The sequence below is a fragment of the Nymphalis io genome, chromosome 17, assembly GCF_905147045.1.
Source record: "Nymphalis io chromosome 17, ilAglIoxx1.1, whole genome shotgun sequence".
NCBI classification, from domain to species: Eukaryota; Metazoa; Arthropoda; class Insecta; order Lepidoptera; family Nymphalidae; genus Nymphalis; species Nymphalis io.
In genome coordinates, this window is record NC_065904.1 from 7,617,441 (window position 1) to 7,642,243 (window position 24,803).

At 31.6% G+C, this 24,803-nt stretch overlaps 1 protein-coding gene across 2 annotated transcripts in view; it reads left to right on the plus strand.

Annotated features, from left to right (window-relative positions):
• LOC126774824 (semaphorin-1A) overlaps nucleotides 1–24,803 on the plus strand; it is a 360,413-nt gene that overhangs the window by 301,670 nt on the left and 33,940 nt on the right. For both annotated transcript variants that reach the window (XM_050496449.1, XM_050496450.1), the window contains exon 3: nucleotides 11,841–11,937. In XM_050496449.1, the coding sequence (XP_050352406.1) occupies nucleotides 11,841–11,937 (97 nt within the window). The remainder of the gene's footprint in view (nucleotides 1–11,840; nucleotides 11,938–24,803) is intronic.

The window sequence follows — 24,803 nt, forward strand, 5'->3', positions numbered from 1 at the left end:
AACCTTGGGAACTAAGACTTTATGTCCCTTGTGCCTGTAATTACACTGGCTCACTCACCCTTCAAACCGGAACACAACAATATCAAGTATTGCTGTTTTGCGGTAGAATATCTGATGAGTGGGTGGTACCTACCCAGACGGGCTTGCACAAAGCCCTACCACCAGTGAAACCATAATATCAATCAATAAATATTTAATTATAATTTTAATCGTGTACAATTTGTTGATAAAAAAATCACAATACATCAATTAATATAAAATAATGTAAAACCATTTCCACTACGTATTACGAGAATTTTCATAAAATTTACGGCAATAATATAAAATTATAAATTGAAAGCGTATTTCGTGAAGACGTTATTCATTCTGAATTAAAGCGACTAAAGCGTCTTTAGTCAAGAAAGCAAATAATCGAGATAGGAACTTGAGCCCCCTTTGATTGTAGTCTTTACTAATTAACCAAGAGAAACTTCCATTGTCGAAGTATATTTTAGGATTTTTATCAAAATATATATATAAAATATTCGATGCAGTAAAAATTAATGCGTAAATCCCACTCTGGACGCCATGAGTAATATTTTAATATTTTACTACCTATATTTTAATACAACAGTATTGAAATTAATTTCATAAATGGACTTATTTAAGTAATTCGCATTAAGAATCATGTTTATAGACGTACAATAATTAAAACATGTTTATCATATTGTTTATACAATTTGCCTGCTTACCTTGCTTGGTGGTAGGGCTTTGTGCAAGCCCGTCTGGGTAAAAAACAACCCATTAACCACATATTCTAATGCCAAATAGCAATATTTACAATGGACATAACATCTCAGTTCCCAAGGTTGGTGGCGCATTGAATGAACACGATGTAAGGATTGGTTAATATTTTTCACAGCGATAATGTCTATAAGCGATGGTGACCATTTACAATTAGTAGGCCCATTTCTCAGTCCACCATCCTATTAAAAAATATGATTGTAAAAACATTAACTGTCGTAACAACGTCATAAGTTTTCAGCCCCACAGTGGGCACCAAGTAATTCTATTATAAAATAACAGTATAAAACAATAATAGTCAAATGCAAAACAATTTAACGTATCAAATCTCAATAATCAGTAAATTCTAAATTCAAAATGTGTAGTATACTTATAGACACAGCGGTGTCGTCTCGCCCATTTTACTTCGCTGATGCTATTCTTTTGTTAGTGACAAACAGATTTTCTAGACCACTGTATCCATCTATTTCGTTTACCATTTGCGGCCGTGACTGTTACACTCGTTCTAGATAATGAAGATTGATAGTACTATGTTTCTTTGTCTATTTTTACAATTCTTTGTACAATATTGGACGAAATACGTAGCTAATGATAAGTGATATTTTTGTTGGGATTGCAAGAACATACATTTATATATTTAAGAATTTGTCTTTTAGTTTCTTTGTTATTTACAAAAATATTTTAAATAAAATATGTAAAACAAAAAAAAACCGAGATGGCCTAGTGGTAACAACGCGTGAATATGATGTCTGATTTCATTGAAATTCTGCCACATGTGTATTCTACCAACCCGCATTGGAGCAGCGTGGTGGAATAAGCTCCAAACCTTCTCCTTAAAAAGAAGAGGAGGCCTTAGCCCAGCAGTGGGACATTAACAGGCTGTTACTGATGTAAAACAAAGTAACGACCAGTAGCCAAAATGTATCCTGCTGGTCGGCAAAGCAATTTGAGGAGGCTATTAATATTTTAATTGTTTTAATGCATAAAAAACAAATTGTTTTTTTATGTAATAAACAATCCTATTTACGAATCAAAATTTATTAGCCGTTTTGAGGCACTTTAAAGGATTTTTTTTGTATTCCTTTAATTACTAAAGAAGTCACGTTAAGCTTCATTAAAAACATATTAGTTTTTTTTTAACTAGGCATGAGAACAATAAACTTAATTTATTATATCACGTGGGCACAATTACACAATTCGCGTCGTCAATGTAGAACAAATAAAAATTAACTGTTTGTTAAAATTATTCCCTATGATCACCTGTTAAAAATAAATAAGAACCTCGTTGTGACGTATCCAGCAGTTTTTGCACCCTCAAATACGAAGGTATTTGCGATTTTTTTATATATAAATGATAAGATAAAAGAGAATATAACAGCAATCGCAACGATTTTACTTATAAAAAAATATTTTGTGAACTGATACTTTAACTACGTTCATTTTAATCATAGTCTTTTTAATAGCTAAAAATTTTGATTGTGGTGCCGGTTGAAAATAAACATGCAGGCACATCAAACTTCTGGTCGGAAATGGTCTCCTTCTGTGTAAGTGTCATGTCGCAGAAGGAGGCCCCGGGGCGGGAGCGGGAAGAGGACGCCGCTACAAACCTGTTCCGCCGAAGAAGACCGGGGAGAAGAAAGAGGCGCTTTGCGCACTCCCTCCGCCGCAAAAGGCGTCGCCGGGTCTCGGTGGTGCTCAGTACCGTGGTATTCCCCTTAGAGAATGGAGGCCTGATGAGCGTCGCGGTAGCATGCGCAAGCGACCCCCCACTGTTCCCGTGGAACGGAAACGCGTAATGCGTTTTTCCAGCGTGAAAAGAAAAAAAATAGACACATCAAACTACCAAACGTATACAAGAAATACTCAAAAAAATAAAACAAAAAGTTGCTTCAAATTACAACCTCATCATTTGGCTCATATGTAATTTTTTTTTATATTGTCTTGTAGTCTCCATAGTAGACTACAAGACTATATGAAAAATTAAGATTTTTTAAAATTATATAAACAATAATATTTGTGACAAAATATGCTATACATACACGAACCCACGTAATGTTTAGTCTAATTATGACAAATTACATATGAGCCAAATAATGAGCTTGTAATCTAAAAAAAACTTTTTGTTTTATTTTTTCGAGTATTTGTTCCAAGTAATCGTTGTTCAGACACTAGTATTTCAGAATCAATTACCAACAGCAAGTCCAACTATTACAAAACATCTCATATTATTTAAACTAAATTATTATTCTATGAATATAAGAAAATACGTCATCCAAACTCAACTGTGACAACATTAAACAATAACCCTATATCAATATCGTAAAACGCGTTATATCGGCGGTTGAGAAAAATTGCTTCATCGAGGGTGAAGAGTATGAAAACGAATGAATTATGATCAAAGTTTGTAGGTAATTTCGGTAAATATTTTAATGAAAAAAAAAATAACTTTCAATTGCTCAAATATCATTGTAGTGATACCTTTACAATCTCTTTTCTATTCTTCTTTGTTTTGATTTAATTATACAACCACTTAGCTAATAGTATTTGTTTTTGTTATTTTGTTTTTATACTATTTTATTATAAAGATTTTTATTTATATAGATTGTATATAGTAGCAACGAACGTTTTAAATAAGTGCTAGCTTCCTTATTAATAAGTCGATTTGATGTAATGACAAATGTGTACGATGTACTTTTACATGACAGCAATAGAGAACGTCATGCCGTTTTCCGTCACGGCATCCGAGTCGGTCTTACCCTCGAGGCACCAATAGGTGTTTCACATCAAAAATACTTAGTTATTTATTTATTTTCATTTCCTTCCCCATAACAATAAGCGGAAATCAAATCTCACTTATTCTTACTTTTATTTCGTTTTTTAGTATCTCCTATAAAGGTTATATCATTGATATTGTCAAGTTCGGATTGCGATAAAAACATACGGTTATTACATTTGTCTCGAATATGTTTCAAAGATTTTATTCTTTTCACAATACTGAATACTAAACCGGCCGCAGCCTTACATAATTTTTTTTTATAAATAATTTTATATTTTGTATTAAAAAAGCGAAATTTTCTTTGATAAACGTTTCACCCGAGTACTTAAAAAACTTTTGGAATAATTGTTATTTTTATTTAAACTAATATAACGATCACGATATTCGTTGTCAAGTATTAATTAATATTAGCGTAAGAAATAAATTAATTTATTAATACTTGTATATTATATTAACTCTAAAACTGCGCCATTTACAGCGGTCACCTAAAATAGATATTTTGACGGTTGATATAAAAATAATTTATGGGTTAAAAAAAAAAAATACTGCCAAATACAAATATGTACGTTATATTGTTCTGATCTAATTAGAAGAGTGTAAACCAGTTTAACACTCACAAAGAACATAATAATCTTAGGTTCTATGACCCTGATGTATTGAAGACATAAAAGTAGCTTGTTCTATAATATGCTAATGCGTATGAGCCAAGGTGACTTACATCAGGTCAATTTGATCGCGTAAAATAAATATAAAAAAAAACACACACGATACAATTAAATAGTAAATACGTGATCATGAAATAATCTTGATCTGATCAATATATTATTAATCTAGGAAAGTAGCACCTCTCTTGATACTAAAGGTTAAGGTAATTTCCGTAAGCTTACGTTGCAAGCACAATAGATACAAAATGGATAGCAAAGTCTCGTTCGTAGCTCGCTCGTGGTGGAACAGGTTAATTCTACCCGCTTAATGAACATGAATAATGTGCTTTTTAACTAGTTTCGCTCTTATAAAGTTCACGTCGAACGTAGTACACTTATTATTTATAGACTTAATTAATTGCAGCGAGGCAATAATGATTTTCTATATATTTTTCTATATATTGTACTTTTCTGTGAACCTGATGGTGGGTATTTTTTTTTATAATTAGTAAATTTTCTTTTTTGTAAACTTGCTTTTAAAGTTATTAAAATTTAATGATTTAAACTTTCTTTGGCATTTTTTATTAATGTAATGTGTTTCATTTTAATTTCTATAATATTTCTTAAGTTTAGTTTTAAATCAAATGTGTAGTTATTTTTACGACCTTACGTACTCAATGATAAGCAATGTAATAAAATGATACGTTTTTATTAAAGAGAAAACTATTAACACAATAGTTTTAGTATACATTCATACAAAAATACATAGATTACATAAGAAATTTATAAAGATTCTCATAATCTTAATAGTGTAAGAATACTTAATATACATTTTTTATGTTAAACATAAATAATATGTTTATATATACTAAAGAATACTAGAACAGCAACAGTGTTCGTAAAACCTTCGTTGTTTATAGAACGGGCTGGAAACTCGTGAGCCAAAGATCCGATAAATCGGTGGAGTTTTTGCTGTAACTTCGTTTTACCACAGATTATCGTTTCTTCAACTAAGCTCCGGCTGTTTGTAGATAAACACTATTGATTATAAAACTTATTTCAAATTGATTTTGCCATTTTTATCCTTATAATAACATTATATTAATAGAAAATATGCTTAAGCAATAATTTAGAAACGTTAAAAGATAATAGATTCGAATAAACGCATGCTAAATTCACGAGCTTGTTAATCCCGCTATGATGTAGTAAGTACTTTTAGAATATAAAACATTACTACACAGAAATTATTTCCAATATCAAAACATTTTGGTTTCGTAAAACTTTTGGAAAATCCATAAGTATAAACTTCGAATTGTCATGGATACAAAGAGAAATAGATACTTATTTAAGAAAATTAAAACACAATGGTAATATATTTTCTGACTCCACACAATAAGTACTGTAATAAAGAGGCCTCACCTCACACACCCAGCTGCGCCCGACCCGCTTTAATGATTTCACAGTAATTAGATTTTTTAATATCCCTCTTGAGATAGATTTAGCGACCCCACTTAATTCTACCATATCATATTTTGCGTTACTGTTCCAAACAGAGTCAGCCTTCTGGAATAAAGGTATATATATATATATATATATATATATACATATATGGCTCTTAAATTCTGAGACATTTAGCAAAGCCCTGCATTTCAAATGCGTTGTCAACTGTGGTACTTAACTTAAGCCTATAATTGCACTGGCTATAATGTGTAGAATATTTGGTGGCATCTAGCCAGAAGAGCCGGCGTTTCTTATATAAAGGTGCTATAAGAAAGCAAAATTAATGACTACGATTACTATAAATAGTTTAAAGCGAGTCGACATTTATTTCTAGGAATATAAATAAGAAGTTTTTGAATTTAGAACTCTAGATTCTAATATGTCAAAATATGCTAGCGAGGTTGGTTAGTAACATCATAAAATATATTTTAAAAATTGAAATGAAACAATAATATATATTCAAATGTCAGTAATTCCTTTTACCAAAATCAAAACGATCCACTGACCATAACATAAAAGAAGTTCTATTGACGCAATTTAGTTAAACGTAAAAAACTTGGTGCCCCAGATGTTAAAGATAACCGAGAAAAGTCGATGGCTGACGATATCACGCGAAGCCGCAGAGCGAGAAAATTCGCGCCTTGACCTACTTACTCGGTGAGAGCCTTCTTAAGAATACAGACTTGAAAAAACAGTGATTCTACGAAGACCGGGTCACTTCTCTTATGTACAAGAAAGTGTTGAAACTTAAAATTAGATTTTAATATTTTCAATGCATACATACAAATTACACATATTAATATTTACAAATAAAGTGGTACATTACGCAAGCCCGGCTGACTAGGTACCATCCAGTCATTTTACCGCCAAAGAATTATCTCTGCGTAAAGTGTATAATATATTTTAATAATAATAAAGAATATTTTTTTTATTTCTATATTTTCATTTCTATAGAAATTGGTTCACTGTTTCACACAAGATTTGTATACTGATCGAAACTTAATTGGAATCATTAAAATTAATTACAAGACGAAATTTTGAACAATTAACTTTGTAGTATGTTTTGTGTGGAAATAAAAATGTGACGGATATTATAAAAGTAGTCCACGAGAACATTGAACCGTATGACGTAAGCCTCTCAAACAAGGCGCGGGTGCCATCTTGTTACAGAAAAAAAAAACTCAAGATATGGGACACAAATGTGGACATCGTATTATACTTGTAAATTTAGACATATTAATCTCTGTAAAATATAAGGGCAAAATCACACTATAAATAATTATACTATTAAGAAACTGAACAATTTTCGAAATGATTCTTGATGTTAACTGGAAACTGTTATTGCGGGTTTGTCTTTCAATTAATTGTTTTACTAATAAGATCTTTTGTTACAAGTTTCTAAAATAGAACAAATAAACAACTACATAATGTCTTCTAAATATTACAAATTCGTAATAATAATATTAAAAAAAAATATTTTTTTTATGGCAACACTGTTTAATTTATATTTTAACGAATGACAAAATTATAACGAATTTCGAAAAGAAAAAAATATGAAATAATAATCCTGAACGAATCGTGTAAAGTATGTGTTACAGAACACATATCTTCTACTTCGCCGACGAATAGATTGGGAGCTTAACTGCCAATATCATTGTGAAAAACTTGAACCTACGTCTTTACACATAAAAAGACCCTTTGAGTAATCTCAGATTTTATCGTACGTGCCAGAATACTTTACTTGTCGTCTTATTCTCACTGCGCGTTTTATATCTTGCAAACAGTGATCGAAGTAGGTTCCTTTATGAATATCGTTTCATGCACAAGTGAACGCTTTTATCTTTACATCGATCGCTACTGTAAAATGAGCTTAGATTATCCATTCGGTTGGCTACTTTGAAAAATATCTAATATAAATTCTGAAACGTAATTTTACTCTTAGACATTATAAAGCGAGCCAAGTTTCAATTAAAAAAAAAAAAAAACTAATATTAAATTTTCATCAGTGCGAAAATATCTCTAGTTAACGGCTAATATTATATTATATGAATTCTAATTATCTAACGTAATATTTAGAAGACATTATGTAGTTATTCATAATATCGCCACTATTTTGAATTTGTATTTCAATTATAATTGGAAAAATTAGCTAAAATGAATTAATCAGTGAACCAAACATATTGCAATTCACAACTAACGGAAAATTCATTTGATTGAATTATTGTTACTAATTGTTGTTTTGATTTTGATAACTCGGAGATAGTCAAGTTAAAAAGAGGCTTAACTTGAAATCAGAGGCAGACACGTCAATTTTATTTATTTGGTAAGACAAGCCTATAAAAGTAGACAACAAAAATACGTTCAATTATTTTTATTTATAATTTAAGCACTTTTCAAGATTACGCCGGACACGCAGACATACAGAGTTAACGCACTTTATACTAGTATAAATAATAAGAAAAAGATTAAATACAACCTTAGACAAATAGTTATTAAAAACAAATAAAGAGCGCCGCAGCTGAGTATATGTAACAGATGTGCATTTTCGCGTTGTATTCCAAGCGTTACACTCAAATTCGAAATTTAAACAACACGTTCCAAAAATAAATTTAAATTTCACTTACCAATAAAAAAAATATTTCACTTAAAAAAGAAATTGTCAAAATCGTAATTGATCTAACTAAAACGTTAACCCATTACCCTAAATGTACCGTACGAGTCACATTATACCTTTAACTCTCACGATAAATTGTTACCCGACTAATGGAAATGCAAATTTCTTACCGGCTTTATAGAATATTGTAACAGTATACTAATGAGATAAAATCGAAACTTTTACGTTGCTTTTAACATAATTGGTATCAGGTGTATGTGAATACAGGAATCTGATCGAGATTATTATATTTAACGTTTGAAATTGCGTACTTATTATGTTCATATTATTTCTTTAAGAAAACATTTATTTAACTTTGTAATACGACAAATTATATTCTTTTACGAATATATAGATTATTGTAAGATAAGCTTGGAAATGAAACGTCTCTATTCAAATAAACATTGTAAACAAAAAATGATGAACAGCTGCTTTTTGTTCTGTCAGTACTTCTGTGTATGAGGTATTTATTTCAAACTACAGATCAAAATAATGGCTCTATTTGAAAATAACATATTTATCTATCAATTTTGCACCGAAATCATTCGAAATAACGCATAATTAATTAGTTTGTGAAGTAAACAATTAATTACATACGAAATTAACATTCATAACATTTGTAATAGATCATATTAAATCAATATAGAAAATGAATGCCTGTAATTAATAGTATTAATAACATTTTGCTTCATTCTAATATTATTGTAACTAGCTGCCCGCCCCGACTTCGTACGGGGAAAATCAGAGTAGCTTTCTATAGGTTAAATATTTTTAAAATAGGTTTAGTTTTTGAATTTATCCAAACAAACATACAAAAAAATCAAATTTTACCTCCTTATAATAATCCTATCGATACTAGATAGTAAGATTGTAAGCTAACCATATAACTAAGAAAAAAATACTTAAAAAATGAATTATGCACCTAGCTACTAAATAATTATGTAGTTGATAATAATATTATACATATTTAAATAAGAAAAAAAAACGTTAAAAAATAGTAAAACTTATATAATACTTTAAAAATAAAGGGACCATATAAAATCAAATAGAAAACTACTAAAAAATCAAATTGTACCTCGGTGAGTACCTACTTACTTAGTTAAGAAATTGTTGAAAAAAAATATAAATTAAAAAAAAAACAAAGATTATTTATTTAATATATTATGATACTATGTGATATCGCAAAAACATATAAAAAGGCGGAACATAACCATTCTGTAGGGAGCCGACCACGCGTCTAGGTCGCGCGGCATGCTACCTCGCGTCTAGGTCGCGCGGCATGCTACCTCGCAGTACTACCGGCCGGCTTCGCTACCAAGCCCTCCCTATTTTGCTGCGCAATTATTTTAAAAATTTGATATCACCTAAGGTATTCATTGAAATCAAATGATGTAAAAAGCAATTTTATTCAAAACTAAATACTTGTGATAAATATTTACATAAGTAGAGATTTAATACCAAGTTTATAAAAATTACTCCGCAAATAATGCTTTATTAATAGCTCAAAAAAATTCTAAGAGACTAGACCGCATATTTATAAAACGCTGTTGTAAAGTTTCGGCTGGACCAGTAAATTGTATAAGTAGTAGATAGTAGTGTTTATTTTATTTTATTTTTTTGTAATTTTGTATATGAGTCTTGTTACTTGAATAAATAAATTATTATTATTTATTTTAAAACAAATTTAATTACTAAAAAAAGTTATGTTGAGTACACCTTAAAAAATAGACATATACTATCGCAATTGACAAAAAAACTCTAAGAGAAACAATTCCCTTGTACGATTGTTGCATAACTTTAACCGTTTACGCAGCGTACGCAACTGAAGCTCTCAAAAGGAACAAATTTTCCCGTTTTTGTCACATTTTTCATTGATGCTCCGCTCTTATTGGTCGTAGCGATATGTTATATAGCCTTCCTCGATAAATGGGCTGTTTAATAACAATCATGATACAAAATAACTAGGCTAGTGTACTAGTACATTTTTGCAATATAGGGCTAAATGTGGCCGTTGCTAAAGTCAAAGATGCTTATCCAAAGATTTTATTAAACTAAAAACATTGTTATAAATTATAAGAATGGAATGGAATACTACATTATTTATGATGAAATGGCTTATAATTATGAACTAAAGGTATAAATTTATTGCTACATGTTAAGCTCGACACTGACCTATAATAATTTTATCGTTAAGTAATGCCCACAACGAGGATGACACGTTACCGTCTGCTAAAAATGTGCATAACACTACAAACGTAGTAAATTCATGCCATAGTGTTAGACAATAATATAGATATTAGATATAAATTCAAAGTGACACCGCAAAAACACACACCACACCGCACAAGTGGTCGCAACGATCTTTTCTTTAAGAACAAATTAAACTCATGGCAGTGTATCGTGAAATGTCAAACAGTGACATACGACATTATAACATTTAAAGAACATACGTATCAAATAGATGATCATTGTATCGGCGACTACAATATAGCTTAGCGATTTATTTGTGCAGTTCGTTTGCGCGAGTTTATCAAACGTGTGTATGATAATTGTTGCACATTATTTCGTTTGCCCAGTTAGTCGACGGCAGTTGCATTTTCTATTCGATAAATCTATGTCAATTGTGTTTGCAGAGTCTTAGGTTGTAGATTGTCGCGTCAATCCGTCGTGCAGTGTAGCTCAGTTTATAAAAGGACTTGCTGTGTGCGCACGCGTCGCTCGCATGTCGTAACTCTTGGAAGAGTATGAAATTTGACACCGTGAAGAATAATAAGAATTTATCATGTTAGTTTATTTTCGATGACTGATTATTTGCGCATATATCGGTAACGTGCGGAGTGCCCTTGTACGTCACGTGGTCCGAAATCACATCGTCCTAAGGGTTATCAAACAATTGTTTTTATATATATAAGTTGAGCCAAAACTTTAATTTCAAAACTGCCTTACTAAATGATAATATCGTATTCTTAGTTTGTACAATTTATATTTTGTTTTTAAATTTTAGCCATTAATATCTATGTATGGAAAAGGTACCATTCCATTTATATTCTTTTTTATTTATTCATCTCGTGACCAATGCAAGTGCAACTCTGTCGAGCAAAATAATTAAAAAAATGTATGAAATATACGAAACCATAGGGTATGGCTGTCTCATTTAACTGTGAAAATTCGAATCGATAAGGTGTATAGCGGCCATAAGTAGATTTCAACATTTCCCTCGTGATATGTAAAATAATATCGTACAAAATAGCACTGCTGTACTGCCTCGTAATGTTCGTTAATATTTCGAGATTTGTCGAAAAACCCATATTATGTTTGAGTACAGGTAGCTCGAGGCGAACTGCTCGAGTTGATATACTCTACGTATGCTCTCATTCTTTCGAAAAGTTGAAATTAATAGAAACATTCGCCACAATTAAAACTAGCATATATAGCAGCAGATACTAAGAAATCGTAACTAATATTTTTGTTTTTCTTCTTCTAGGGGTCGACGACACGCACAAGTTTCTTGGAAACGAGACACACACAGACTTCTTCAGATTATTGTTACGAGATGGAAATTATCTACTCGTCGGTAGCAGGTTTGTAAATATATATTTTTTCATTATTATATAATAATATCCTGGGACATTATTCGCACACGGCCATCCGATCCCAAACTAAGCAGATCTTGTACTATGGAAATCAGACAACTGATATACTACATATACTACTTTTCTTTTGTAAATACATACTTATATAGATAATTACACCCAGGCTCAGGACAAACAGACATGTTCATGCACATAAATATCTGTCCTGGGTGGGAATCGAACCCACAACCTTCGCCAAAGTCTACCAACTACGCCAAGCGGCCCTATTATATAGCTATTATATAGCTTTCTAGTCAATAATTATTACTTTTACTACACTAGCCTGGATGATTTTTGGAAGCTAAATGACTTATAGGATATAAAACATTGATGAAATATAGAGTTTCCACGTACTTAAATTTTGTATATAAAACATTACATATTTGACACATAGGATGTAAAATACGCATTTTTGCCCAACAGTGAGACAATCGGGTTATAACTGTTAAGCATATATTATATATGTTAAAACAAAATTTAAAAGGTTTGTTCATTCATAAAGTACTTACTCATATTTCAATTTTGGCATCGCGGACCTAAATACATAAATAAACCAGATTAAGATATTCACCGTAACTAAATAATATTTCAAATAAGTTAATGAATAATTATGTTAAAACAAAGTCTTATTTCTATATTTTAATGTTGTTAAATGTTTAAGCTGAGAAACAAACTTTATTTGTTCACCGTAACGGCATAGACAACTAATCTTGATATAATTAGAGTAGTAAATGCAGAGTTAATTTAATTTTTACAAGCTTTCTAAATTTGTTTATACATTTATAAACAAATATTATATTATAATATTATATTATTATATATATTTATTCTTTTAATAATATATTATATTAGTCTAAGAAAACTATATTTTTTATGATTTCATTGTTTTACATATTTAATTGTAATTGGTGTTCTTTCATTGCATAAATTCTCTTAATATCCATCAATTTTGACATTTCACATCCGGTGGGCTGTGATCGCCATATTTATTGCTATTAATTATTTGTCACAAAAAATAATTAACGATATTAAATGCATATATACACTAATTATGAGTAATTGGAAGTACCCATAGAAAATCAAACAAAGAATCAGTTGGTGTAGAACTGTAGTGAAGGTTCTCGATAATTCGTCTTCTGTGTCCGTGTTGGGGGACGGGGCGTAGGTTTTACATGTAAAAAAGTAGTAGATTCCTTGCGGTTGAAGCTTGCTTTTTCAGTGGTCATCTTGCTTGTTCAGTGGTTTAGCCGTGAAGCTTAACAGACAGACAAATTTACTTTCGCATTCCTAATATTATGGTGATGGTTCTTTTTGCGTTCGATTCAAATTATAAACTCTAAGGTCCATCTTAATTTTCTTAATATTAAAAAATATATCTTTTTAATTGATGTGTAACTTTAGCCTAATATTTGGTTTTATATAAGTGTGTAGGTATATAACTAAAAATATTCTTTAAACACATTATTCAGATATCATTTTATCCGATCCTCACTTTATTTCATTTTCTCGCCATTCATTTATAAAAAAAATTCGACAAACTCTCCGAGAGGATTCAATTAAATGAATCTTTTTGCTTTTCTTACTTCTTACATTCCGATATTTATTGTTCATATTTCTTTTATTCGAGATTTAAATAACTCATAAATCACTTTTTTATGATATATTATATATAACCATTTATAGGCTGTTAATGTTCCCAGTTAAAAAAAAAAAAACAAGCAATAAGTTTATTTTTCATAGTTACGTATAATTTATGCGTTCCTAGTAACTTTGCTAAATACATATTTAAAAAGTGTTAAAATCAAAACAATTTTTTAATAATACTGCAGGAGAAGAATTTTAATTCTTATTAATACAAAAAATAGTAATTGAAATCACCACCATGCTAATTAAAACTAAAACTACCACCGTGCGTTTCGAAACGTTCAATGAACCTACAGTACTAGTAAGGTACTCATACATACGTTCATATTAATATATATGAATCAATATCTATTCATATATATATCAATAATCAATGACTACCTGGTCCACTGCTTTATATGGTCAATATATTACACAGAGATATCTGTTAACTGCTTTTAGAATTTAATATCAGACTATAGCCTTCAAACCACAGGAGTAAAGACAAAAAGTTACTAATAAATAAAGTATATATAAAACTAAAACGCCGAGATGGCCTAGTGGTTAGAACGCGTGAATCATAACCGATGATCGTGGGTTCAAAATCGGGCAAGCACCACTGAATTTTCATGTGCTTAATTTGTGTTTATAATTCACCTCGTGCTTGACGGTGAAGGAAATCATCGTGAGGAAACCTGCATGTGTCTAATTTAATTGAAATTCTGCTACATGTGTATTCTACCAACCCGCATTGGAGCAGCGTGGTGGAATAAGCTGCAAACCTTCTCCTCTAAAGGGAGAGGAGGCCTTAGCTCAGCAGTGGGACATTAACAGGCTGTTACAGTTACAGTATATAAAACTATTTGTAACTAACTAACTATTTCTTACAATGATATCTATGTCTTCTTCTTTCGAATGATAAATCAATGACGACAGAAAGAGAGAAATAGCTGCTTAACTAAATACTCCGGTAAACAACATTTATAAGTAAGGCAGTAACAGCCTATATTGTAATCAGTTAACAATGCTCTGTCTTCTTCTTTCGAATGTCAAATCAATAATGATAGAAAGAGTTAAATCAGTGTCTAACTAAACAGTCGCTTAGTAACGTTAATAAGTATGATACTAACGTACTTAAAAGGTATTTAATTTACTTTTAAGTCATGTAAAAAAGCAAATAAATTCTTCAAACAGTCTGAAAGTTTTCTCAAAGTATATATTCTAGCTTTAAATATATGCAGAGCAACACCTCTTTATTTATAAAGGCAACATTACATTCAGACGAGATACATATTTGTTTTTCCAACTCCACTTGAATTCGTAGCTAAGTTAGGGTACTTTTAACCACACCGGATGAAGTATGGAACCTCTTGTATCTACCACGACTGCGAAGTCGAATGCAATATATCTTTCTCTTTCAAACGCTTGCTATGTCAGATCATTTTCTCTCGCTTGCATTTGTAAAGATTTTTGGCTGGTGTTTCGAGGAAAACTTAAAACACCCCTCGCCGACGGCCTATAGACGCCATGTTTCTAGTGCTGCGTAAAGGGATGTCGATAATATATTGCGTTACGCTTTAACACGATAATGAATTAATTTAATTTATAAATCGAATTGATTTAGTGTTGTAATAAAAATTGTTTTAATACATTTATCTACATATTAAGCAGCCGTAATTTATATTCTACGTATCCATAGAGAACAAATACTACGTAGATATTTCTTTAATTAAACCTCGTCTCACTTTAAACACTGTTCTTAGGCAACGGATTTTGTTTTTATATTTTTATCTTTGTTGTAAAATATTTCTGTCTTTAATTAAAAAATATATTCGTAGTGTACTTGTATACTATTTGTAGTGTAAATAACTGTTGTTAAGTCAGTTTAAACGTAATCGTAATGTCATCTGTCAAAAGTCAATAGCTGACAAGTGTCAACTTAGACGTAAGTCTCTCTTGCACAATCTCCTGCCATGACGACACGTATGCATCGCATTGTTCTACGGCGAATAAATTATATTCACAAATACGCTGTTTTCTTGCTGAAATTCGTCAATAACAACATAACTTGTAATTATAAGCAATGTTTTATATTATAAAATGGTATATAAATAAAGCAATATTTATCGACATCTGTTGATTACAATATTTTCTGTCTCATCACTCAAAATACGTCACAGTATAACGATGTCATAGCTTGTTTACTCTTAACAACGAATATAAATCTTTTGCTAGCTGTTGTATCTGTTCATGTGGGGGAATATACATATATTTATTTGAACTTACACTTAAAACTTATAATTAAAATAATAATTTAAATAAATGTTACATAATGATAAACGAAAATTAGCCGTATTGTTCCGGCAGAGTCGAAAGAAGAGTTATCTGATCTAATCGTCGATATTATAAAAGACTGGAAGGTTGGAAGATAATTTTTTTAGCGCAATCAGGTATACATCTCAACCACTCGCTTGGTGGTCCTTTTTTATCATTCATAGGCCAGCGTTGGACCGTTGACTTGCCTACCATTTAAGGTCATGGCGGAAAACCAACCCACCAGCAAGTGCCATTCGAAGTGGCTGGCACCAGATAGGCGGACAGCTGTAAAAGTTTATAAAATACACGACTAATTTTAGATTATTATTTTTATTAAGAAGTCTAACAGGCAACCAACCACCTGCCACCTGATGATAATAGTCACCATCGCCTATAAATATTGGTGCTGTAAAAACCAAGATGTAATTTCCCTTATGCCTATACACACGGAACACGAGTACTAACTAATAAGTATTGCATACTGTATGTCGATAAAATAACTGCTCAATGGATGGTACATACCAGTCTAGCAGCAAGAAGCAGATAGCATCAGTTATACAAAAATTAAACAACTAAATCACATCTATTATTCAGAGTTAAATTCACACATTACAGTAGAAACAAAATAGCTAACATAAACGAGTTCATAAAGAAAACTCGAGTATGTGACAAATTGGACAATATTTCTCACAATGAGCGCGAAGTCGAGTTGTAATTTGAAATATTCATCCGTTCCTGCAAACTTTACATTTCTTTCCAAATCAGATTTACATGACAATGGTTACGCCACGCTATGAAATTCGCATAACTAGAGCTCGGGGTATATTATAGAGCGCAAAGAGGTTGTTATAAGAACCAGTGTCGCCTGTCGACCCGTTTTCATCGTCTGTCTTTAGCCTAAAAAAAATGTACTCTCACCTTGAACTTCTTTAAAGCTGGGGTCGCATTGTTTTAACGAGACGGCGCCGAACTCGCCTGACTCCGAAAATATGCTATCGATTTTCTTTATTTAGAAGATAATATAAAATCCCTTCCAGAGGTTTCGTGGTTTTTATTAAAGCTTCTTTTTCTTTGCGAGCATTTTTTAGTTAAACTTTTTGAGAAAAAAGTATTAAGGGTTACAACTTCGAAATTGTGTAACAATTAATGTAAACAAATGTCATGTTACGTGTAACATTGTTTTGTAGTTGTTTTAATTAATACAAGACAGTTACTAGTATTGCTAATTTCAAAGGTGTTTTTCGAGAAAGTTATAATAATGTAATTTAAAAATAATCCGCAAGATAACTTATACCACGTATCATGATACTATCATATGTTAATCCGCATGTTTTACGGCCGCACGGTTAATTTCCTTAGCTCGCCTACGTGTGAAAATCGGATTGTTGTCCACATACAATATAACACGTACCGTAAATCTTTTTTTATACATTCGTTGAACTTTCTGTTATTCTAACAAAAATACATTAGATTCTTGCAAAACAAAATATCCATTTTGAATTTAAATATATTTTAAGGGGTGAATTTTGTCGTTTTTGTTTCTTACCAAACTATTGAAGATATTCAGTTCAAAGTGTCAATCTAAAAAATCAATTATTTTGATTTTTACTTGGTTGTAGGTTTGTCGGTCCAGTGGCCCCTCTGAGTGGGTACCACTCACTTCTTACATATTCTGCCGATAAACAGTGCTACTTAGTATTGTTGTGTATCGGTTTGAAATGTGAGTTAGTGAGAGTAATAAGTACAAGGGCATAACTTCGTATGTGTTTGGCGCATTGGTGATATAAGGAACCATTAATATTCCTTGCAGCGCCACGTCTACAAACAATATACTAAACTTTTGTTCACATTCTATGCGTTCACGCATCGTTCATCCGATTTAGTTGAAACTTTGTACAGTTATTGTTCACAGTTCCTTGTACGTTCCTGGCATAGTGCCATCAACGAACAATAGGTAGGCACGAGTTATATCAATTAGGCTTAAGAAATAGAAGCATTCCAACGCACGCCGGATATTTATCAGTATCTCTTCTCTCTCTCTCTCTCTCTTCACTGGAAACAGAATTATCTGGGATTCTTACCCACTACAACAACTGCGTTAACCGTCATCAGAACGGATCGGAGAGGCTGCGGTATCTTGTCAATATATCGCTAACAACAGAAACTTAATTGATTTATGGAGAGATAATACAATATTCTTGCTCTGTTTAAAATATGGTTTTAACAATTTTTCTGATTGATGCGAGATGCATGACCAGCGATGTTAGCTAGATTTATTTTGCACCTTCTTAGCATAAGTAAAACATAGACAGACAACAGAATAATCGAGTGAAGTATTCGCTTTCTTTTATTACCTACATTTAATATTTTTAGGAACAGTGATATTAATAATGAGAACGTAGTAGATATTATCTGATAGTCAAATACGGTATAAATACTAACTACGGTATAATACAATCGCAGTCGACAACATTAAATCGTGTTGAAATGACGAACAACGAACGACAAAATAACCTAAGTGAAAGGTACTGGAAAATCATTAAAGCTTATGTGGTTTTCATGTGTAATAAAGAATATATATATCACGTTTTTAAGACGATATCAATTAAAGAACTAAAATCATCGCATTCAGCTTATTAAACGAATACACACTGGTGGTAGGGCTTTGTGCAAGCTCGTCTGGGTAGGTACTACTCACTCATCAGATTTTCTATGAGTGAGCCAGTGTAATTACAGGCACAAGGGATATAAAATCTTAGGTCCCAAGGTTGGTGGCGCATTGGCTATGTAAGCGATCAGGTGGACCACATGCTCGTCCGCCTTCCTATTCTATAAAAAAAACTCGGTTTTAATAATAAGGTTGTGCATTATCTTCTATAGCATTGCAATGAGGGTTATAACAATAACAGACAGGTGCACAAAATGATTGCGACTTATCGCGCTATATTAAATGGATTTAAACCTTAATTTGACCCGCGGCCCTGTAATATTATTCCGGCATATAGGGTGTGAGCCTTTTGTGCCCTTTTAAGTAAATTAACGTTTCGACCGTCATACCAGCTGTGTGCACAGATAATATCTAAATGTGCCATTAGTTTAAAACAAAGCGTTATGTAATTTTAATAAGGAACCGTATCATGATTCAGTTATAAATTCGCTTGAAACACAAAATATACCCAATAACCCCTTAAAAGCATTTTTGAATCCGTTTGAATCATCGCATTACAGCATAAATTAAATAATAATTACTACCACTATCTTCCAATGGTGATCTTTCTAAGAGAAACCGTCAAAAAACTTAGAAATTATTAAATACACAATAAAAATAGTTACTCTGTGTTTCTATCTTGTATAAAATAAGGTATATTGAAGATTTTAAGCGAGAGCTCAAATTAATTGATTTGTTAATGTAACGCTATAAATATAAGTAAATGTTTATTACTTTGTACTTACATTAACAAGTATTTACTAAAACTCAGCCGTATGACGCAAGAAAATTGATGTATGTATGTTATTGAGTACATCGACGCAATGTCAAGTAACACTATTGCTCGATGCCGCTGCGTCCGAAACCGGGTTCACACATCAGCGAGATGAGTTGATAAAATTACTTGCTAGAATTTTATCATGTTTATTTCTTATTTATAAATTTATAAATATCATAGTTTTTGCTTAATTACCTAATTTGCAAACTACTAAACACAATAAATTAATATTTAATGTAAGGTTTATTTAATTGCACTTAAAGAATACGGTATAGTTATTTTTCAAAATACAAAATCTCCAATAATTTCATTATGGATGATATTATAATTTATTTAATAGATGTCCACCGAGCATGCGCAAACAAATACCGTTGAATATTTTTATATTTTTGCATGCTGCATTTGCATACCATTAATTATTTTGTTCTCCTTTATTGCGTGCGTGTATGTATCCAGATATAACTTTATTACATAAAGTTTTGCGAATGAAATAAATCAATTTAAAAAAAACATTCATAATTAGTTTCATAAGTAGTCACTACTCGTTATCGCCAGCTACACATAGTTGCACGTATAGTGGCGATTCGGAACTGATCATGAGTCGTAAAGCATACGGACGAAAAACGTTTTGATACGGAGTAGGGTACACAGCAGTGAAAGCATTAACTATTTTAATTTCTGCCTTCTACAACGTTAATACAAACCTGATTCACGAATACCTAACGAAAAGTCGTTCGAATTACAATATATAATATATGTTGTGAGCTGAATATTTTTTAAGTAAATAATTTTGATAAGCAAAAGCGCTTATCATGTTTGCGCAAAACTTTCGATTAAGCCACCCCTTCGTAACGTTAGCAACTTTGTAACTTTTATTAATTAATTATTTTACACACAAAATTTTGTTTCACGTCTAAATTTCTAATGAATGGATTACGAGATATGAACATACTTCAATTTCGATGTAAGAAAAGGTATTTTTATAAATCTTGGAAAAAAATATTGGTAAGATATTAAAAAATACCTTGAGTTGGTAAAAATATATTATATATCCTGTATAACTGTAGCATAGTAATTCCGTAGTTTATAGTATTTTTTTTACTATCATAATTTATTAGCATAAAAACCTTTCTTTTTTTTTTAGAATTAAAAACTGAGGTCGATGTAAAACGTTTTAGTTCTCAGACACGAATGACAATCAAAAATACAATTTAAAATAATCAAAAATCACAATGTTCAGTTAATTCTTTTTAAATATATTTTTTTTTATAATGACCGCGTTACAAATACCGTAATATTATTGGACAATGATGAATGATGATGATAAATAATGAAAAAGACAACCATCTCTTTAGTATTGATAAACGTTAGTAACCTCACATAAAAATTCCAAGTTTCCTCGCGACGTTTTCTATTACCGCCATCCACGTCCTGGTTTGACCTACTTTACCTTCGTTTAGGCCCACGTGTTTAATTTACTAAGCCATTACAGTTTGTGTTATAATTACATTAATAAATTAAAATAACAAAGAGCCAGGAGTTCTAAATATATTACTTTAATCAAAAAAGCTAATGCTTAAAAATATTACAATAAAGTATGGCAACCCATTATGTTGTGTTGTTATACTATACTTTATACAATATCACGAACATAAAAAATAAGTGCTTATTTGACTAATACGTAATAATATCTTAACCTATATTAATAACGAAGAAACGCAAACACAAAACCATACATTCCATCAAATCCGCTCAGATCTTTGGAACACTCAACTCGACTCCGTGGCAAAAAAGAAATTAAGGTAATCATCGCATCCATCAAGAGCTCGGCTAGACCCAAGTGCTCCCCTGGGCCTCTCCGCTCTGATTTCTGTTCATTTGCTCACCCCATCGGATGCGGCGTACTTAAATTAACGCCGTCTCTTGCTGAGCTTGTTATTTGTAAATAAATATATTAAAATTGTACTAAGATAGCCTAGTCGATAAAACACACGGATATTAACCGAAGACCGCAGATTTACGTCCGAACAAACAGCGCTAAATTTTGGCTTAAAGGGTGAGTGAGTCAGTGTATCTAGGGATGTAACATCTTAGTTCCCAAGGTTAGCGATACAATGGCGATGTAAGGAATCATTCATATTTCTTACAGCACCAATGTTTTTGGGCGGTGTTGCTAGATGGCCCATTAATTAGCTCTTTCGCCTACCTATTATTTAAAAAACTTCTTAACTCTGTGCTGCTACTGAGAAATTAAAGACAAATAACTAATACCAAATATTAACCTGATCCAAGTTTCAAGCACGTCGTCAGCAAGCTCATTATTTTCAAATTTACCAGCTATTAAAATATCAAGGCAGTTTTTGTAGTGTTACCAACTTGTCAATTCATAAATCTAACCAATCATAGAACTGTCTCTAACTTATTATATAATATGTGTATTCGTCACATAAACTAACTTTATGCTCTAGGATATGTGATAATAAGTAGATACATACAATTAACGCAAGTCGTTAAACCCCTCAAGTAATCACAACGCTAGAAATTCAGGCATCACTGCCTCCGAATTTGACTGATAGCATTGGACTTTGTACCGCCCAAGTATCTACGAATATACTTCTGTTAGTTTGCATCGATAACTTACTTTGTTCGACGCAACTTAAATTTATCTATACTGTAAATGCGTGAGTAACTCTGTTTGTCTGTATCGTTTTTAAGAACCACAGAACCGATTTTGATGGAATTTGGTATGAAGCAAGTTTGAACCTCAAGGAAGGACATAGGCTACTTTTTTATACCTTACACCTAACACGAGCAAAACCGCGGTTGAAACCTAGTAATATATAAAAAATAAACTATCGTACATAGAATATATTTGAAAATCATTAAGCTGGCTTTATACTTGCCTCAATTCAGCACACTATTTGTTTTTTTTATATTAAGACAAATGTTTTAGCATTCCACAAACACTAATTATAAAATAAAAGTGGTCCTTAGATCCTAAATCCCTTTATATACAAACTCAATCGCAAAATTAACATTGAAATGAAATTCAGTCATGCAGGCTACTGGAAAACAAGGGTAAAGATTATAATCAACCGCCATAAAGTTAATTAAATCATTATATAAAAGCAATTAAAGCAAACGTTTTAACACCAAAGAGCTATTAGGAAAAACGATATCGACCAGAAATACGTAATAACACACAAATACCTGAATGGCATATCTAATTTATTTATTATTAATTTTACTTGTTGGTACGGCTTTGTGCAAGCTCATCTGGGTAGGTACCACACACCACATATTCAACCGACAATTTAGTTAGTATTGTTGTGTTCTGGTTTGAAGGGTGAGTCAGTGTACTACAGGCACAATAACATCTTAGTTCCCACATTTGGCAAAGCATTAGCGATCTAAGAGATGGTTAATATTTCTTATAATGCCAACGCGTATGGGCGGTGGTGTCCACTTAAAATGAGATGGCCCATTTACCAGTCTGTATACCATCAACTTTCAAATATATATGACGGCGCGTTAATAATTTCAGTGGGAGATTTAGTAGTAATCATAGTTTGCTCATTTTTAATGGTCTGATAATTATTGTGATTTTTTGTTATTACAAATTGTTTATGACAGTTAGTTATTTGTAATAGAATAATTATTTTAAGAGCTAGTAATCCCGAATAGGGTAGTGTGTCATCAAACGTGCTGACAGCTGATCATTCACGTGTCACCGTCGCTCGAGGCAGACACTTCCTAACCTATTGGCTCTCAATCCAAGTTAATCAACCTAACTGTATTTTATTTTGTGTAATTGTACTGGGAAATTAAATAACAGTGTACTGAACAATTAAAACGTGTCTTTATTTCGGATATTCCGCCATTATCACACCCACCATGAAGGATAACAGCCAAGAACATTTTAAAGGCCCTTCTGAAGTTCCGACACACATATTATCATGACTGTGAATCATTTACATTGATCATACAACAAGATTGTAAACTGATCATTTAATTTTCAAAAACACTCGCAATCTTTTATTTAAATTAGTTTATGTCATAAAATTTATTTAACTAAAATTGACCCGTGTTTATATGAAACCATATCGAGGTAACGTTCTCTAATAATTAGTTACAATTTATACAGATACAGATAAATTTAAAAAGCAAAACCTTATGTAAATACAAAATCGTTAGAGCCATTTCCGAGATACTCAAGAATTTTTCATACCATCATAATATATTTAATATTATAAGATAAGATATTTAATAAAATTTCGTGCAATTGTAATGACAAAAATAATAAACTGAAATGATATTATTACGGCTTTAACAATAACATTGCGACGTATTCAGTATATATGTATAATACATACAAATTAAGTATTTTCCGCTCGAAGCTTCGCTTCATACGGAGGGAAAATGTCCTTTTCTGTACTCCTAAAAACGTGTATGCGTAATTTCATTTTGATCGGTTGAGTAGTTAAGAGGTGAAAGCGTAACAAATAAATAAAGAAGTAAACAAACAAACTTATATTTGTGAGGATTACTTATAACACAGAGGACCACAGTTATACTGTGCACGCAACACGCTAGTTGTATTTTAATTACTTCGCTATAACGATTGCATATTAACTGAATCCCTCGAGGAAAGACAATTAACTATACCTAATAGCCAAAAAAATATTTGAATAGAGAGTAGGTGTACACATCTGTATATTATATTAAACTGTATATACGAATAAACAATTGTCTGACTGACTGCCTCGTTTGTGGACTATGAGGGTTTTTTCGGTATAAAAATCTTAACAGGACTTAGTGCTTAGAACGTTGATTGTGTCGCTTCCGTGCAACGGGAAGCACGTAATACCGTTGGTCCTGCGCCTGAACTCTCTCCCTTCTGTTATGAGAGACAAGTCACTGTTATATCTTCTGTGTAGTTTCTAACTCCTTTGAGTTAAGAGGACACCATAATTACAACAGTATATTCAATAATCACGCAAAAACTTTTTGATGAAACATTTTGTCCTTAAAAACTTTTCAATAACAATAAGCCGAAATAGCTCAGTGAATATAACACGTACATCCGAAACCCGAAGTCACAAATAGGTTTTATATTATCATAAATTTATCAAATCCTCAAATGCCATCGTGAAGAAATATACATTAATTGTCCATAATCACCTCCTCACTTTAATACTATCTTACTATGAATCGTTGGCTAAAATGGAGACATTAAGTAGTTGTAACTTCACTTTTAAATAAATATTAGTATAAATTGAACGAGCACGGATGAAGAGCACCATTAGGACTCCCTCAACTCTATTTTGATTAAACAATACAAGCGTAGATGCAACTCGAGGTGCTCGAGAAACTTTATGAACTGCGTATTTG